The 20,148-nt window shown below is 42.1% G+C and overlaps 1 protein-coding gene across 4 annotated transcripts in view; it reads left to right on the top strand.

The window, feature by feature from the left end:
- LOC110530648 (disks large homolog 5) overlaps positions 1–16,332 on the top strand; it is a 102,095-nt gene extending 85,763 nt beyond the window's left edge. For 3 of the 4 annotated variants that reach the window (XM_036986957.1, XM_036986964.1, XM_036986952.1), the window contains 4 exons: positions 2,515–2,642; positions 5,959–6,068; positions 13,665–13,774; positions 13,918–16,332. In XM_036986957.1, coding sequence (XP_036842852.1) covers positions 2,515–2,642; positions 5,959–6,068; positions 13,665–13,774; positions 13,918–14,021 — 452 coding nt within the window. In that variant the 3' untranslated portion in view covers positions 14,022–16,332. The remainder of the gene's footprint in view (positions 1–2,514; positions 2,643–5,958; positions 6,069–13,664; positions 13,775–13,917) is intronic. The other variant, XM_036986961.1, reaches the window with a different exon arrangement.
- Positions 16,333–20,148: the final 3,816 nt, after the last annotated feature.

Genomic DNA, 20,148 nt, shown 5'->3' with positions numbered 1-20,148 from the left:
GCTGCAGAGATGGTTGTCCTTCTGGAAGGTTCTCCTATCTCCACAGAGGAACTATGGAGCTCTGCCAGAGTGACCATCTGGTTCTTGGTCACCTCCCTGACCAAGGCTCCTCTCCCTCGGTTGCTCAGTTTGGATGGGAGGCCAGCTCTAGTCTTGGTGGTTCCTAACTTCTTCCATTTAAGAAAGACTCTGTTCTTGGAGACATTCAATGCTACAGAAATGTTTTGGTACCCTTCCCCAGATCTGTGGCTTGATACAATCTTGTCTCTGAGCTCTACAAACAATTCCTTCAACCTCATGGCTTGGTGTTTTCTCTGACATGAAGTGTGGGACTTTGTATAGACAGGTGTGTGCCTTTCCAAATCATATCTAATCAATTGAATTTACCACAAGTGAAATACAATCAAGTTGTAGAAACATCTCAAGGATGATCAGTGGAAACAGGATGCACCTGAACTCAATTTCGAGTCTCAATTCAAAGGGTATGAATACTTACAGTGGGGCAAAAAAGTATTTAGTCAGCCACCAATTGTGCAAGTTCTCCCACTTAAAAAGATGAGGCCTGTAATTTTCATCATAGGTACACTTCAACTATGACAGACAAAATGAGAAAAAAAATCCTGAAAATCTCATTGTAGGATTTTTAATGAATTTATTTGCAAATTATGGTGGAAAATAAGTATTTGGTCACCTACAAACAAGCAAGCAGACCTGTAACTTCTTCTTTAAGAGGCTCCTCTGTCCTCCACTCGTTACCTGTATTAATGGCACCTGTTTGAACTTGTTATCAGTATAAAAGACACCTGTCAACAACCTCAAACAGTCACACTCCAAACTCCACTATGGCCAACACCAAAGAGCTGTCAAAGGACACCAGAAACACAATTGTAGACCTGCACCAGGCTGGGAAGACTGAATCTGCAATAGGTAAGAAGCTTGGTTTGAAGAAATCAACTGTGGGAACAATTATTAGGAAATGGAAGACATACAAGACCACTGATAATCTCCCTCGATCTGGGGCTCCACGCAAGATCTCACCCCGTGGGGTCAAAATTATCACAAGAACGGTGAGCAAAAATCCCAGAACCACACGGGGGGACCTAGTGAATGACCTGCAGAGAGCTGGGACCAAAGTAACAAACTACCATCAGTAACACACTACGCCGCCAGGGACTCAAATACTGCAGTGCCAGACGTGTCCCCCTGCTTAAGCCAGTACATGTCCAGGCCCGTCTGAAGTTTGCTAGAGAGCATTTGGATGATCCAGAAGAAGATTGGGAGAATGTCATATGGTCAGATGAAACCAAAATATAACTTTTTGGTAAAAACTCAACTCGTCGTGTTTGGAGGACACATCCAAAGAACACCATACCTACTGTGAAACATGGGGGTGGAAACATCATGCTTTGGGGCTGTTTTCCTGCAAAGGGACCAGGACGACTGATCCGTGTAAAGGAAAGATTGAACGGGGCCATGTATCGTGAGATTTTGAGTGAAAACCTCCTTCCATCAGCAAGGGCATTGAAGATGAAACGTGGCTTGGTCTTTCAGCATGACAATGATCCCAAACACACCGCCCGGGCAACGAAGGAGTGGCTTCGTAAGAAGCATTTCAAGGTCCTGGAATGGCCTAGCCAGTCTCCAGATCTCAACCCCATAGAAAATCTTTGGAGGGAGTTGAAAGTCCGTGTTGCCCAGCAACAGCCCCAAAACATCACTGCTCTGGAGGAGATCTGCATGGAGGAATGGGCCAAAATACCAGCAACAGTGTGTGAAAACCTTGTGAAGACTTACAGAAAACGTTTGACCTCTGTCATTGCCAACAAAGGGTATATAACAAAGTTTTGAGAAACTTTTGTTATTGACCAAATACTTATTTTCCACCATCATTTGCAAATAAATTCATAAAAAATCTTACAATGTGATTTTCTGGATTTTTATTTCTCATTTTGTCTGTCATAGTTGAAGTGTACCTATGATGAAAATTACAGGCCTCTCGTCTTTTTAAGTGGGAGAACTTGCACAATTGGTGGCTGACTAAATACTTTTTTGCCCCACTGTGTGTGAATAAGCTTTTTCAGTTTTTTTAAATTTGTAATACATTTGCAAACATTCCTAAACCAGTTTTTGCTTTGTCATTATGGGGTGTTGTGTGTAGATTATTGAGGCTGTAACGTAACAAAATGTGGAAAAAGTCAAGGTCTGAATACTTTCCGAATTCACTGTAGTGCACTACTTTTGACCGCTGCCTTATGTGCCCTGTGGATTGGGTGTCATTTGGGACACATTGTCCTACATGCACTCCAAAAGAAAAGCATACATAATAATATATTGTTAAATTATTGCCTATTGATGATTGCTTCTCATTTTATCGAACAGAATGGGGTTTAGACTTATAGATATACAATCATTGAGTGTAGCCCTTCTTGTCATTTTCTATTTCTTTGGTTATACTACTGGGTTGTATTCATTAGGATGAACAGTCTCTGACTTCTGTCTGTGTGTTTTCCTCAGAGGTGATGAAGGCATCCCAGCAGGCTATAGAGCGCGGCGTCAAAGACTGCCTCTTCATTGACTACAAACGCAGGAGTGGCCATTTTGATGTGACCACCGTGGCCTCCATCAAGGAGATCACAGAGAAGGTACAACATCAGGGCTGATCTAGCATCAGTATCACCTTTTAGATAATAGTGAAAAAGATTGTATGAACGGGGGGGGACCTGATCCGAGATAAATACTTCTATATTGTCAGATTCTCGTCTCTTTTATCAAATTAAAGTGTTCCCCTTAGTTATTTCAGAATAAAGTTAGATGTGGTCAATTAAATGCTTTTTTTAATGTCACATCAAAAGCAGTCTTCAGGTTTTTCATTTCTCACAATTTACAACATTCTGTCTTAATAGACATTGAGTCTCTTGCATTTGATCCTTTCTGAAAGCAGCAGCAGCATCATGTTGTTCCTTTCTGAAAGCAGCAGCAGCATCATGTTGGTCCTTTCTGAAAGCAGCAGCAGCAGCATCATGTTGGTCTCTTCTGAAAGCAGCAGCAGCATCATGTTGTTCCTTTCTAAAAGCAGCAGCAGCATGTTGTTCCTTTCTGAAAGCAGCAGCAGCAGCATCATGTTGTTCCTTTCTGAAAGCAGCAGCATCATGTTGGTCCTTTCTGAAAGCAGCAGCAGCAGCATCATGGTGGTCCTTTCTGAAAGCAGCAGCAGCATCATGTTGGTCCTTTCTGAAAGCAGCAGCAGCATGTTGTTCCTTTCTGAAAGCAGCAGCAGCAGCAGCATCATGTTGTTCCTTTCTGAAAGCAGCAGCAGCATCATGTTGGTCCTTTCTGAAAGCAGCAGCAGCAGCAGCATCATGTTGGTCCTTTCTGGCAGCAGCAGCAGCATCATGTTGTTCCTTTCTGAAAGCAGCAGCAGCAGCAGCATCATGTTGGTCCTTTCTGGCAGCAGCAGCAGCATCATGTTGGTCCATTTTTGAAAGCAGCAGCAGCAGCATCATGTTGGTCCATTTTTGAAAGCAGCAGCAGCATCATGTTGGTCCATTTTTGAAAGCAGCAGCAGCATCATGGTGGTCCATTTTTGAAAGCAGCAGCAGCATCATGTTGGTCCTTTCTGAAAGCAGCAGCGGCATCATGTTGGTCCTTTCTGAAAGCAGCAGCGGCATCATGTTGGTCCATTTTTGAAAGCAGCAGCAGCATCATGTTGGTCCTTTCTGAAAGCAGCAGCGGCATCATGTTGGTCCATTTTTGAAAGCAGCAGCAGCAGCATCATGTTGGTCCATTTTTGAAAGCAGCAGCAGCATCATGTTGGTCCTTTCTGAAAGCAGCAGCAGCATCATGTTGGTCCATTTTTGAAAGCAGCAGCAGCATCATGGTGGTCCTTTCTGAAAGCAGCAGCAGCATCATGTTGGTCCATTTTTGAAAGCAGCAGCAGCATCATGTTGGTCCTTTCTGAAAGCAGCAGCGGCATCATGTTGGTCCTTTCTGAAAGCAGCAGCAGCATCATGTTGGTCCTTTCTGAAAGCAGCAGCAGCATCATGTTGGTCCTTTCTGAAAGCAGCAGCAGCAGCAGCATCATGTTGTTCCTTTCTGAAAGCAGCAGCAGCAGCAGCATCATGTTGTTCCTTTCTGAAAGCAGCAGCAGCAGCAGCATCATGTTGGTCCTTTCTGAAAGCAGCAGCAGCATCATGTTGGTCCTTTCTGAAAGCAGCAGCGGCATCATGTTGGTCCATTTTTGAAAGCAGCAGCAGCAGCAGCATCATGTTGGTCCTTTCTGAAAGCAGCAGCAGCAGCAGCATCATGTTGTTCCTTTCTGAAAGCAGCAGCAGCATCATGTTGGTCCTTTCTGAAAGCAGCAGCAGCATCATGTTGTTCCTTTCTGAAAGCAGCAGCAGCATCATGTTGGTCCTTTCTGAAAGCAGCAGCAGCATCATGTTGGTCCTTTCTGAAAGCAGCAGCAGCATCATGTTGGTCCTTTCTGAAAGCAGCAGCAGCAGCAGCATCATGTTGTTCCTTTCTGAAAGCAGCAGCAGCAGCAGCATCATGTTGTTCCTTTCTGAAAGCAGCAGCAGCAGCAGCATCATGTTGGTCCTTTCTGAAAGCAGCAGCAGCATCATGTTGGTCCTTTCTGAAAGCAGCAGCGGCATCATGTTGGTCCATTTTTGAAAGCAGCAGCAGCAGCAGCATCATGTTGGTCCTTTCTGAAAGCAGCAGCAGCAGCAGCATCATGTTGTTCCTTTCTGAAAGCAGCAGCAGCATCATGTTGGTCCTTTCTGAAAGCAGCAGCAGCATCATGTTGGTCCTTTCTGAAAGCAGCAGCAGCATCATGTTGGTCCTTTCTGAAAGCAGCAGCAGCATCATGTTGTTCCTTTCTGAAAGCAGCAGCAGCAGCAGCATCATGTTGGTCCTTTCTGAAAGCAGCAGCAGCATCATGGTGGTCCTTTCTGAAAGCAGCAGCATCATGGTGGTCCTTTCTGAAAGCAGCAGCAGCATCATGGTGGTCCTTTCTGAAAGCAGCAGCAGCAGCAGCATCATGTTGGTCCTTTCTGAAAGCAGCAGCAGCATCATGTTGGTCCTTTCTGAAAGCAGCAGCGGCATCATGTTGGTCCATTTTTGAAAGCAGCAGCAGCAGCAGCATCATGTTGGTCCTTTCTGAAAGCAGCAGCAGCAGCAGCATCATGTTGTTCCTTTCTGAAAGCAGCAGCAGCATCATGTTGTTCCTTTCTGAAAGCAGCAGCAGCAGCGGCATCATGTTGGTCCATTTTTGAAAGCAGCAGCAGCATCATGTTGTTCCTTTCTGAAAGCAGCAGCAGCAGCAGCATCATGTTGTTCCTTTCTGAAAGCAGCAGCAGCATCATGTTGTTCCTTTCTGAAAGCAGCAGCAGCATCATGTTGTTCCTTTCTGAAAGCAGCAGCAGCAGCATCATGTTGGTCCTTTCTGAAAGCAGCAGCAGCATCATGTTGTTCCTTTCTGAAAGCAGCAGCAGCAGCAGCATCATGTTGTTCCTTTCTGAAAGCAGCAGCAGCATCATGGTGGTCCTTTCTGAAAGCAGCAGCAGCATCATGGTGGTCCTTTCTGAAAGCAGCAGCATCATGTTGTTCCTTTCTGAAAGCAGCAGCAGCATCATGTTGGTCCTTTCTGAAAGCAGCAGCAGCATCATGGTGGTCCTTTCTGAAAGCAGCAGCAGCATCATGGTGGTCCTTTCTGAAAGCAGCAGCAGCATGTTGTTCCTTTCTGAAAGCAGCAGCAGCATCATGTTGTTCCTTTCTGAAAGCAGCAGCAGCATCATGTTGGTCCTTTCTGAAAGCAGCAGCAGCATCATGGTGGTCTCTTCTGAAAGCAGCAGCATCATGGTGGTCCTTTCTGAAAGCAGCAGCAGCATCATGTTGCTTGTCATCCCAGTTGTTGTACCTAGAACACGACTGAACTGAGATTTCCTCTTCTCCCCCTCTTAGGACTGCCACTGTCTGCTAGACATCGCCCCCCACGCCATTGAGAGGCTGCACAGCGTTCACATCTACCCTATCGTCATCTTCATCCGCTACAAAAACGCCAAGCAGATCAAGTAAGTAGCCAGCCACACCCATCCTCTTCACAGATTTTCAGTGTTCTAATAATTCTACATCTTTTAAAATGTTATGTTCCATTTGACCAGTTCCCAGGTCTGAGATGAAATAATTCCATGGAGACGCGTCTTTAGTGTGTTTTGTCCATTTGTACTTGGTGTGTGTGTGTGTGTGTGTGTGTGTCCGCGATGGTGCCCCGGGTGAGTAACTAACTAATTGAAGAAATGAATGTGATGTCAAGGGATTCAGCAGGAACCGTATAATAAGAGCGGTATAACACTAGCATAGTCAAATCCCCAGGCTCCTTCTTGACTACTACCACACGCACACTGACAAGTCCCCTGGCTGTATCCGAATGTTATTTGATAACTTCTTCTCCTCCTTGAACAGTCAGTAATGAAAAGGTTGGATAGATTTCCTCTCTACCATGAGATTCCCCCGGCAGACACATTGCCGTGCTGAATAGCGCTGTCTGACCTGTGTGTGGACATGAGTGTTTGAATGAGGGGTATGTGTCAGTTTACATGAAGATTTGACGCCAGACAACGTGCCTGGGAAGATGTTAATTTACCGGACATCCCTATGCATTCAGATCCAACCTGGCGCAGCCTTAAAAACAACCGATGGCAAAAACACTATTCCTTGTGTTTCGATTTGTAGCACATGCAACATTTTATAGCCTAATATTTTATTGGTATTTACTTTCCTAAAACAGTAATTGTCCACCTCATGGTTCAACTGTCAGCGATTTGAGCACTAATTGCATCAGGGCATTTCATGCATAGATCAATAGGCTTAGGCATCCACTGTATTGTGTGCATATACAGTTGAAGTTGGAAGTTTACATACACTTAAGTTGGAGTAATTTAAAACTCGTTTTTCAACCACTCCACAAATTTCTTGTTAACAAACAATAGTTTTGGCAAGTCTGTTAGGATATCTACTTCATGCATAACAATTCATTTTTCCAGCAATTGTTTATAGACAGATTATTTAACTTATAATTCACTGTATCACAATTCCAGTGGGTCAGAAGTTTACATACACTAAGTTGACTGTGCTTTTAAACAGCGTGGAAAATTCCACAAAAATTATGTCATGGCTTTAGTAGCTTCTGATAGGCTAATTGACATCATTTGAGTCAATTGGAGGTGTAACTGTGGATTTATTTCAAGGTCTACCTTCAAACTCAGTGCCTCTTTGCTTGACATCATGGGAAAACCCCCAAAAATCAGCCAAGACCTCAGGAAAAAAAATTGTAGACCTCCACAAGTTTGGCTCATCCTTGGGAGCAATTTCCAAACACCTGAAGGTACCACGTTCATCTGTACAAACAATGGTACGCAAGTATAAACACCATGGGACCACGCAGCCGTCATACCGCTCAGGAAGGAGACGCATTCTGTCTCCTAGAGATGAACGTACTTTGGTGCGAATGGTGCAAATCAATCCCAGAACCACAGCAAAGGACCTCATGAAGATGCTGGAGGAAACAGGTACAAAAATATCTATATCCACAGTAAAATGAGTCCTATATTGACATTACCTGAAAGGCTTCTCAGCAAGGAAGAAGCCACCGCTCCAAAACCACCATTAAAAAAAAGCCAGACCACGGTTTGCAACTGCATATGGGGACAAAGATTGTAATTTTTGGAGAAATGTCCTCTGGTCTGATGAAACAAAAATAGAACTGTTTGACCATAATGACCGCCGCTATGATTGGAGGAAAAAGGGGGAGGCTTGCAAGCCGTAGAACACCATCCCAACGGTGAAGCATGGGGGTGGCAGCATCATGTTGTGGTGGTGCTTTGCTGCAGGAGGGACTGGTGCACTTCACAAAATAGATGGCATCATGAGGGAGGCAAATTATGTGGATATATTGAAGCAACATCTCAAGACATCAGTGAGGAAGTTAAAGCTTGGTCGCAAATGGGTCTTCCAAATGGACACTGACCCCAAGCATACTTCCGAAGTTGTGGCAAAATGGCTTAAGGACAACAAAGTCAAGGTATTGGAGTGGCCATCACAAAGCCCTGACCTCAATCCCATAGAAAATGAAGAATGGGCCAAAATTCACCCAATTTATTGTGAAAGGCTACCTGAAACGTTTGACCTAAGCGAAACAATTTAAAGGCAAATCTACCGAACACTCAATTAGTATATGTAAACTTCTGACCCACTGGGAATGTGATAAAAGAAGTAAAAGATTAAATAAATCATTCTCTCTACTATTATTCTGACATTTCACATTCTTAAAATAAAGTGGTAATCCTAACTGAACTAAAAACAGGGAATTTTTACTAGGATTAAATGTCTGGAATTCTGAAACTGAGTTTAAATGTATTTGGCTAAGGTTTATGTAAACTTCTGACTTCAACTGTACATGTGTCTGCGTGCGTGCGTATATTGATTTTACTGAGTTACAGATGATATGAGAAAATCAGTCAATTTAAATAAATTCATCAGGCCCTAATCTATAGATTTCACATGACTGGAAATATAGATATGCATCTCTTGGTCACAGATACCTTTTTTAAAAATGGGCCTCACAGTGGGCCAAATTGCCTTGGATAAAATGCAATTGTGTTCATTGTCCATAGCTTATGCCTGCCCATACTATAACCCCACCGCCACCATGGGGCTCTCTGTTTACAACGTTGACATTAGCAAACCTCTCACCCAGACACTGCCATACACATGGTTGTGAGGCCGATTGGACGTAGTGCCAAATTCTCTAAATGATGTTGGATGCGGCTTATTGTAGAGAATTTAACATTAAATTATCTGGCAACAGCTCTGGTGGACATTCATGCATGCCAATTGCACGCTCCTTCAAAACTTGAGACATCTGTGGCGTTGTGACAACTGCACATTTTAGTGGGTTTTTAATGTCGTCAGCACAAGGTGCACCTGTGTAATGATAATGCTGTTTAATCAGCTTCTTGATACACCACACCTGTCAGGTGGTTGAATTATCAATTTACATTGGTTTTACATGTTGGGTTTATATTATTAAGTGTATGTATGTGTTTACAAATAAAGTGTTTAAAAAGGAAAGAAGAGAAGGTTAGTCCTGGCCCCAGAGAGATAGCGATATGCCGGCCGCATGCAATAACAACGACATGCATTTCTTGTCAGATTGTTACTGCGTCTGCTATATAGATATTGACGTACAGAAGGGGGTTAATTCAAACATTTTCTCTCCAAATATTTTGTATAAAGATAAGCATTATATTGTTAGATTATAGGAGTAACTCTGGTAGGCCTGAAACACTTCCTCACCTCAAGTTCAACTGTTGGAGTTAGTAGGAGCACCGTCCTGTACTGCCTTCATATCATGCCTTTATATCATAGACCTGCAGTATAATAGGCTAATAGCCACACCACACAACTGTACTGCCTTCATATCATGCCTTTATATCATAGACCTGCAGTATAATAGGCTAATAGCCACACCACACAACTGTACTGCCTTCATATCATGCCTTTATATCATAGACCTGCAGTATAATAGGCTAATAGCCACAACTTTTACAAAAGTTTCTCAACTTAATTAGGGTAATTCAAAAGTAAGTCAAGCCATAAGAGCAGGCTATTATGTTGCGGCAAACACAGCATTACAGTTTGAACTTAATATGGCTGAACAGAATTAAACAGAACACTTGCGAACTGGTTTAAACCTTCACAATACTCTTTATCCTCTAACTTGTGTTTTACTTCAATGAAAAAGGCCTCATCCTCACAATCAACAGTAGCCTAATCAGAGTTTAGGCTATGATAGACTCTCCTGGACAATTTGGCCCGGTACAATTTTGTCTGCTTTTCATAAATTTCCGGCTAACGGAAACCCTGGTGTGTGTGTTTTGCAGGAGTGTTAACTCTGAGTGTTGCCCCCCCCCCCCCCCACACACACACACACATTTGTAATCCCAAACAGCTGGAGATGCTCTTCCACTTTTTTCCCCCTCCAAACTATTTATGTAATGTCATTTGGTGTAGCCACATTTTCTGTGTGGTTATATCACTGAGTCCTACTGTTAGCAAGCAGCTGGCCTGTGTTAGACAGAATGTGTTGTCTATACTCTAAACCAAGGATCTCCAACCCTGTTCCTGGAGAGCTACTGTCCTGTAGGTTTTCACTCCAACCCTAATCTATCACACCTGATTCTAATAATTAGCTGGTTAATATGCTGAATCAGGTTAGTTACAACTGGAGTGGTAGTGAAAAGCTACATGAGAGGGTAGCTCTTCAGGAACAGGGTTGAAGTGTAAACATACGGTAGAGGGTAGCTTTCCAGGAACAGGGTTGGAGTGTAAACCTACAGAAGAGGGTAGCACTCCAGGAACAGGGTTAGAGCCCTGCTATAATTTGACTTATTTTTTTCTTAAAATTTATGAGAGAAGATGATTCTGTGTTAGAGGATTCATTCTTGAATTGCGGTGGCATTTGCATCCATTTTTGCCACCATTTTAAAACACTTTAAAATGCCGTAGTTTCCTCTACTACATATTTTTATGCATTGTTTAAAGATCTTAGGGCACCAAATTGGTTTGTCCCAGGACTGTTGAGTAGAGTTGTAGTGACATGGGGATTTAGATGTATCTATTATTTAGAATTCTACAATGTCAACAAAAGTATTTCATTTATTTTACTCAGACAAACCTCTTTTCCCAGAAGTTGGCAGTCTTAGGCCCTAAAAATTGTCTGACTCCAGCCACCCTAGTCAAAGACTGTTCTCTATGCTACCACATGGTAAGCGGTACCAGAGCACCAAGTCTAGGTCCAAGAGGCTTCTAAATAGCTTCCAACACCAAGCCATAAGACTCCTGAGCAGCTAATCAAATGGCTACACGGACTATTTGCATAGTCACTTTACCTCTACCTACATGTACATATTATTTTAGTAAATACTTTAACTTATTCTTCTTAAAATGGCATTGTTGGTTAAGGGCTTGTAAGTAAGCATTTCACTGTAAAGGGCTACACCTGTTGTGTTCGGCACATGTGACAAATACAATTAGATTTCTACTGTGTGATGACACAAACAAGTGAATGATTTAGGTCCACTCACGTTATGGTATTAAGACTAAACAGGATGTGCTCTTAGGCCTATAGCTCAATGGTGGTTATACAAGGCTGCTATACTAAGCCTACTAATGATATTGATAATTACTTATTATAATGATGGTCATAATAGTAATAATAACAATAGGGAGATCAAAAAAAGAGTTATAGGCAATATTATGATGAATTTTTCTGACAATTTTGATAGTGTTAACAACACAATAAATGCAGTTCTAACAAAAAGTATATAGTCTTTATTACAGCAAAGATTAAAAAAAGGTGAATTTGTGATTTGTTTTTCCAACACGTTGTGGTTGCATGAAGCTTGGTGATCACGAAATCAGCTGGCTGTTAAACAATCACAGGCAACAGAAGCAGGATCTGTCTTATTTTTATAGATATCTGTGGATGATTGATAAAGCCGGGCACAAATGACTGCCTCGCCTGGTTCACCAACTACTTCTCAGACAGAGTTCAGTGTGTCAAATCGGAGGGCCTGTTGTCCGGACCTCTGGCAATCTCTATGGGGTGCCACAGGGTTCAATTCTTGGTTAGACTCTTTTCTCTGTATACATCAGTGATGTTGCTCTTGTTGCTAGTGATTTTCTGATCCACCTTTACGCAGACCACACCATTCTGTATACTTCTGGCCCTTCTTTGGACACTGTGTTAACAAACCACCAGACGAGCTTCAATGCCATACAACTCTCCTTACGTGGCCTCCAACTGCTCTTAAATGCAAGTAAAACTAAATGCATGCTCTTCAACCGATCTCTGCCCGCACCCCCTCGCCCGTCTAGCATCACTACTCTGGACGGTTCTGACTAAGAATATGTGGACAACTACAAATACCTAGGTGTCTGGCTAGACTGTAAACTCTCCTTCCAGACTCATATTAAGCATCTCCAATCCAAAATTAAATCAAGAATCTGCATCCTATTTCGCAACAAAGCATCCTTCACTCATGCTGCCAAACATACCCTCGTAAAACTGACTATCCTACCGATCCTCAACTTCGGCGATGTCATTTACAAAATAGCCTCCAACACTCTACTCAGCAAATTGGATGCAGTCTATCACAGTGCCATCCGTTTTGTCTCCAAAGCCCCATATACTATTCACCACTGCGACCTGTACGCTCTCGTTGCCTGGCACTCGCTTCATACTCGTCGCCAAACCCACTGGCTCCAGGTCATCTATAAGTCTTTGCTAGGTAAAATCCTGCCTTATCTCAGCTCACTAGTCACCACAGCAACACCCGTAGCATGCGCTCCAGCAGGAATATTTCACTGGTCACCCCCAAAGCCAATTCCTCCTTTGGCTGCCTTTCCTTCCTGTTCTCTGCTGCCAATGACTGGAATGAATTGCAAAAATCACTGAAGCTGGAGACTCCTATCTCCCTCGCTAGCATCAGCTGTCAGAGCAGCTTATACAAATCATTGCACCTGTACATAGCCCATCTGTAAATAGCCCATCCAACTACCTCATCCCCATATTGATTTTGTTTTTTTTTTGCTCCTTTGCACCCCAGTATCTCTACTTGCACATTCGTCTTCTGCACATCTATCACTCCAGTGTTTTAATTGCTAAATTGTAATTATTTCGCCACTATAGCCTATTTATTGCCTTACATCTCTAATCTTACCTCATTTGCACACACTGTATATAGACTTTTCTATTCCGTTATTGACTGGACGTTTGTTTATTCCATGTGTAACTCTTTGTTGTTGTTTGTGTCACACTGCTATGCTTTATCTTGGCCAGGTCACAGTTGTAAATGAGAACTTGTTCTCAACTGGCCTACCTGGTTAAATAAAGGATTAAATTATTTTTTTTAACAATTCGGCTATTGAATATGTACCCAATTTAAGTTGGTTTCCCCACTTTTCTTAGACAATTTAAGGCAAGGGCTGTTTTCTCATCTCCTCATTCTGCTGCTGCCTCCGCCGCATTGTTCTCAACACCAATATGCTGGTTAACTTTGCTATTATGCACACAGCAACATGGTCTAGGAAAAGGATAAGAGCGTCTGCTAAATGACTAAAATGTAAAAGGCGCCAATTCAACAGAGCACTGATGTTTCAGCACCGCGGACAGCAATCGCTAGAATTTCTGCCAAGGCGTGTTGAAGCTGATCTGGTGGCTCATCGTGGCCCAAAACCCTATTAAGACACAATGTTGGCTGTTCCTTTATTTTGGCAGTTTACCTGTATGTGTTAGTAATAAGGATGAGTGTTAATACTCTTTCTTGGTTTGTCTGTGTTAGTAATGAGGCTGTGTTAATACTCTATATTGGTTTGTCTGTGTTAGTAATGAGGCTGTGTTAATACTCTATATTGGTTTGTCTGTGTTAGTAATGAGGCTGTGTTAATACTCTATATTGGTTTGTCTGTGTTAGTAATGAGGCTGTGTTAATTCTCTATATTGGTTTGTCTGTGTTAGTAATGAGGCTGTGTTAATACTCTATATTGGTTTGTCTGTGTTGTTAGTGAGGCTGTGTTAATACTCTGCGCTGGTTTTCTCTCCTCAGGGAACAGAAGGATCCAGTGTATCTGCGAGACAAGGTCTCTCAAAAACATTCCAAGGAGCAGTTTGAGGTTGCACAGAAGATAGAGCAGGAGTATAGCACATTCTTTACAGGTTGGTATTCGACTCATGTTGCACTGTCTCCGTTTCCCTTTGGCTGTGTGTGGGGGTGGGTGGATGAGTGTGTGCATACGTGTATGTGGCTTCGTGTGTCATTTTCTAACTTAGTTAACCCTGCTCTTCCTGTATCTTTCCAGGCATTGTCCAGGGCGGCTCTCTGCCCTACATTTGCACTCAGATCATAACTATAGTTGACCAGGAACAGAGTAAGGTCCTGTGGACTCCCCTTGGCTGTCCCTAGAGGGTGGAGGCCACCACTGCACCCTTCTCCCCTAGAGGGTGGAGGCCACCACTGCACCCTGTTGCACTGCGCCTCTCCCTCTCCACTCACAACAAACACTACAAAACCTTCCACTCTATACCAATAGGTACACTACAGTACACTTCAGTAAGCTACTACACATGTAAGCTAGATGTTATTGTTTTTAGGGTGTTGATTTGTACTTTTTAACCAGAGCCTTTTCTTCTCTGTGTAATCTGTAGCAGGTTGGTAGAACTGACAAGGTGTTACACTTCATTTGGTCTTCCCTAAGGGTTTTAAGGTGGTGTTTCTGTAAAGCTGCATTGTAAGCAGACTTTTACAGTTAAGACATGAGTGTGTATTGTTGTTAAATGTTCTGCTGGAATGTGTTAGACCCCCCTGACCCAGAATCAGCCCTTAAATCAAACCTGTGTATCAAATGACATCACCCTGTTTTACACACCCCGTTCAATGACTGACAACTAATAATGTGGAATAATAATAACTGTGTGTGCGTATGAATCGTGTGTACGAGAGAGAGAGTAATATTATTGATGAATTGTAATGACTTTGTTGGTTGGATTGAACCATGGTCTTTGATATTGGTATGAAGTTGACGCCATAGAAACGTTACCTGTAGAACAGACAAACCTCTCCAAACAATATGTCTTATTGGTCTTCTGTCAAATGTTTTATCCAAAAGGCCATTTTGAAAGGGTCAAATCAAACAATATTTTACAGCTTTCAATCACGTGTGTAACTGTGTCAAGTTAAATTGTGTGTCTATAGCAAAGCAAAAGCCATGAAAATCACACATGGCAGTAGCGAATGGTGTCTGGTCTACTCGTTGCGTTTCTATGGTTACTGCACGTGAGTGGACAGTTTACGGGCTTATCGGAAGTGCCTTCCGTCGGAGACAGGCCCCCATTCCTTACCCTTTCCGATCTGATGGAAAAGAATAAGTTGAAGCAATATGGCGATAGGACCTCCCCATTGGAAGGCTAGCTGGAGCCATCACCATGCTGTTCACACCCATCTGTTACCTTCAGATCTGCAAACACCATGAAGTTAACACATGGGTTGCAAAATTCCCTGTAGTTTCAGAAATCCCAGTTGGAGGATTCCTGGAATCGGGAGGTGAATAAGCAGGAAATCCGTAAACCAAGGATTTTATTGAAAGTTCACAGAATTTTTCAACCCAAGTTAACACTATAGGTCTGCAAACAAACACTATAGAGCAGGGCTTCCCAAACTCGGTCCTGGGGTCCCCCCAGAGCTTGTTTTGGAATGAGACCGTACAGAGCGTATGACAATGGCAAGGTTGTGAGGGTAGGCCAGATGGTGACCACCTCCAGAATACACTCCAGGGCTAGACAGACCACTGTGTCTCCATCACATATCTATCTGTCACATATTTAAAGACAATATAGAGAATATATATATATATATGTTTGTGTGAGTGTACATGCCTCACAGGGGCCTATGGACTGTAACAGTATGCAGATGAATTATTCTATAGTACATGTATTTCAACTAGTTCTCAGGCCTGTGGAAGTTCAGTAGTCATGTCTTAGCAGGTATTTGCATGTTTTTCTGTTTTTGTCTTTGGTTGTCACCTTTTTTAAATGTACTCACAAACCAGAATGACACCATGGAGCAAATTCTATATTTTCTTATTCCTTAATAAAACCATTTAAATGTTAGTGATATATTTTTTCATTGTTATTTAATGTATTTTGATCTAAGTGGCAGAAACGCATTGTCCTGCATCCTAATGTGCCAAAATCCAGTACGTCAGTTTATTTTTTTATTTCTGTTTTGCACTTGTTATTCTGTGGACCTTAACAAAATGGTTCCTAGGTTTCCCAGTAGACATAAATAAATAGGTACTATATCATTTTTTATTAACTAATTCACATTTTAAATGTATCACATTAGTTCCATACATTTCATTGATGGCCTTTTTATTCTTTAATCATCTTGGTTAGAAAACAGACACACCAGAATGCTCCTCCATATTTGCATTCTTGCTGAAAAAGGGACTTAATGCACAGTTTTTCAAAGGAAAATCAGATCTGAAGTTTGACTATTGGGCTGTATGATAGGCATATTAAGTACAATTGGAATGTACCTTTTTTGTAGTAGGTAGAGATGGTTTAAAATGAGGGATTCCATGTGAAATGGTTGTATTTCTAAGAAGAATGACAAGCTGCCAGGTACTGTTCTGCGGTTTTATTTTAATTTTCTTTGAAAAATGTGATATGTTAAGACATGAACATTAGAATAAAAGTCATTTTCTCTATCGCAATGACATGGCTTCTGCGTCAGACTCATTACTGGGGACTTACACTTGGCAGGAATATCAGCGACCTAGCTGCAGTCATTTTCAATGGAAGAAGATGCGAGGAGACACAGCGACTTAACGGTTGGCGACCAGCGAGCTAGCTACCAGTGTTCAAGGTTCCAAAAGTTTATGCAAATTTCAGCGACGTGACTGCACAACAGCCAATCGGTAGAGTGCAGCTCTTGCAAGAACGCTTTGACATTGGCTAACAACCAAACTGCCATTTTGCTGCATGCTGTTAAGGATACACCCACCTGTGGAGATCTCCACGACTTGATCGCTGATTATCTCTGCAAGTGGGAGTCATCAGTTATTTGTGTCTTGCTATCTCTCCCTGTTCTTGAATGAGTTAGTTGGCAACCTTGTTTCATTCAGTACTAGGAAATATTAAACGTAGACCACTTAATATTGTTCAATCATCCCTTTGGAAATAGAATACAGTAGTTATTGTTCATTTTGCATTGAAAAGGCACCCAACCAGACACCACAAACAGTTACCTAAAGGGCAGCTTTGGCCTCTGATGGTCTGGCAGCTTGATGAGAATGCACAGTGGATCCATAGAGGACAGATCCCCAGCAAATACATGTAAGACACACTGCACAGAGGTTTATTTTGATTTTGATATAAAGCAGGAAAATGTAGTGTTTCGCATTCCGAATTATGATGCCCCTAAAATCTGCCACCCTTCAGAGATGCACTATAATAAAAAATATATATAATTTAGCTGAACGCAGCAGAGTAAATGACATGGCAGATAAAACCAACATCCATCAATTTTTCTGTGCAGAGAATGAGAAGGCAGCTGTATCTCTCTGGATCACTGTAGAGAGATACGGCTTCTCAGACATGACAAAGCTTGCCACACATTCCTCTGCATTCAAACCGACATCCCTAACCAAGATGTAATAGTAGAGCAACAATAAACCAGGTTTTCCACTCTTGGCTGACATCACAGAGACAGGACTTTCACCTGTTCAGTCCTCTGACTCCTCTCCCATCAGTGTACAGGATGGGAAGAAAGACTGAATGTTAGAGAAAGGGTCATGTTCTTTTACTGAATGACTTTGTTCTGGCCAACGGTGCCATCAAATGGTCCTACACTGATCATTATAATGGATTTAACAATGAAAATGGCTAAATGGCCCCCCCAAAATTGTATTTGCATGATTATATTCCATTTGGGGAAATTATTCAATTACTATATTCTCATTACTGATAAACTACAGTATCTTCACTGTCAATGAATCCAAGAAACTTAGACACAACATTTCTATACAGTCCAGTACCAGAAATGCACTTTGTGCTGTGTGATTCCCCATTCCATCAAGTTAGGCAGCCTCTAGCTACACCAGATCTGATTGGTGGATTGGGCTTCCAATGCTCAAGGTCACTTTCTCAAAGCTGTAACTAAGGTTACATGGTCTTCCCATGATGTTCAAGGAGATAACTGGCCTCCAGCTCCCTGGCCTACTCATTGGGATGAGAGATCGCCCCATGACCCACCATACCCTATCCCGTTTGCCAGGCTTGGACCAACCGTCAAGCACCGTTATCTTGCTCCCCTTTCTCTTCAAAGTGTGCACTCTTTCACTCCCTATCAAAGATTTGAAAAAATATATTCTTCACAATTATGTACGCAATCAGATAGGCTGATGTATTAGCTGGAGGAAGGTTCCCACCATATTCCATAGAATAGGAACACTGTTTTTGTTGTCATGGAAAGCTTGGCACCCAAATGGAGACCAGTTTGTCAAATACGTGTACGGAATACATATTATGAACTGTGTCATTCTTCCTCAGAGCTCAACCCTCCCCTAGCCAAGCGTCACACCTCCTCCTCAACTCTCAACCCTGTATTAGTAAAGCCTCATCTTCCTTCCTCTATGGGATGGCACACTATTCTGTGTGAAATCCTGCATGAAGTATTCCTGCATATTTATTGGAAAAATAAACAAATGCATCGAGCAGACAAGCTTATGGAACCATGTCTCAACCCTGCATTAGTCAAGCCTCACCTACGTAAAAATCCACGTAAAAAGACAATTACCACTAAATAAGTAAGTCACAACTGTGTCCTCTACATACAGTGCATTCAGAAAGTATTCAGTCCCCTTGACTTTTTCCACATTTTGTTAACAGTCTTATTCTGAAATGGATAAATAAAAACAAATCACACAGTACCCCATAAAAACAAAGTGAAAACAGATTTTGAAAGTTTAAGAAATGTATTAAAAATAAAAACAGAAATACCTTATTTACATAAGTATTCAGACCCTTTGCTAGTAGGAGACTCGAAATTGAGCTCAGGTGCGTCCTGTTTCCATTGATCATGCTTGAGATGTTTGGAACCACCAATCTTGGTTTCATCAGACCAGAGAAACGTATTTAGGTGCCTTTTGTCAAACTCCAAGCGGGCTGTCATGTGCCTTTTACTGAGGAGTGGCTTCCATCTGGCCACTCTACCATAAAGGCCTGATTGGTAGAGTGCTGCAGAGATAGTTGTCCTTCTGGAAGATTCTCCCATCTTCAGAGGAACTCTAGAGCTCTGTCAAAGTGACCATTTGGTTCTTGGTCACCTCCCTGACCAAGGCCTTTCTCCCTGGATTTCTCAGTTCGGCCGGGCGCCCAGCTCTAGGAAGAGTCTTGGTAGTTCCAAACTTCTTCCATTTAAGAATGATGGAGGCCACTGTATTTTTGTGGATCTTCAATGCTGCAGAAATGTTTTAGTATTCTTCCCCAGATCTGTGCCTCGACAAACTCCTGTCTCTGAGCTTTACGGACAATTCCTTCAACCTCATGGCTTGGTTTTTGCTCTGACATGCTCTGTCAACTGTGGGACCTTATATAGACAGGTGTGTGCCTTTTCAAATCATCTCCAATCAATTGAATTTACCACAGGTGGACTCCAATGAAGTTGTAGAAACATCTCAAGGATGATCAATGGAAACAGGATCCACCTGAGCTCAATTTCGAGTCTCATAGCAAAGCGTCTGAATAATTATGTAAATAAGATATTACTATTTTTTATACATTTGCAAACATTTCTAAAAAACATTGTTTTCTTTGTCATTATGGGGTTTTGTGTGTCGATTTCTGTCAAAAAAATATTTATTCCATTTAGAATAAGGCTGCAATGTAACAAAATGTGGAAAAAGTCAGTTGGGAAGTTGGACATTTCTGAGTTTCCTAGTTCCAACTAGCACATGAACACAGCATAAAATCTGATTTTAAGAAGAGAAATGCTAGAAATAAGCAGGGTTTATGACTGTGGCAACTAGTGACGACCAGGCCATGGCAGCAGGGGCATTCAAGTAGGCAGGATTTAACACAAAGACGCACCTTGCCCAGCAGTCTGGTCTCTTAAACTAGATGTAACAAAGTAAGTGTAAATCCGGGACACACTCAAATTAGTATGATATGTTAGGATGGTTACATAAGACAGAAGGTTACCTAAGGCATAAACAAAAGGAGGGTGGTTGGTCGGGGTGGATGTATAATGCGAACGTCTAGGAACCCAAAGGTTGCACAGTTGAATCGCTTCACGAACAACTTTAGCATTTCAGCTGATTAGCATCTTTGCAACTACTTACTACTTTTAGCTATTTTGCAACTACTTAGCATGTTAGATAATCCTTCCACTACCACTTTTAGCTAACCCTAATCCTAACCTTAACCCTTTAACCTAACTCCTAACCTCAACCCTACACTGCCAGATTGTGCCATTTGTGTTTTCGCATTGTGGCAACAGTTTGTGGACTTGAAATATCTTCAGCCATTCGAAA

This window comes from Oncorhynchus mykiss, chromosome 1, assembly GCF_013265735.2.
Source record: "Oncorhynchus mykiss isolate Arlee chromosome 1, USDA_OmykA_1.1, whole genome shotgun sequence".
NCBI lineage: Eukaryota > Metazoa > Chordata > Actinopteri > Salmoniformes > Salmonidae > Oncorhynchus > Oncorhynchus mykiss.
Note: the sequence above shows the minus strand (reverse complement) of the source record. Positions and strands in the feature narration are given on the sequence as shown.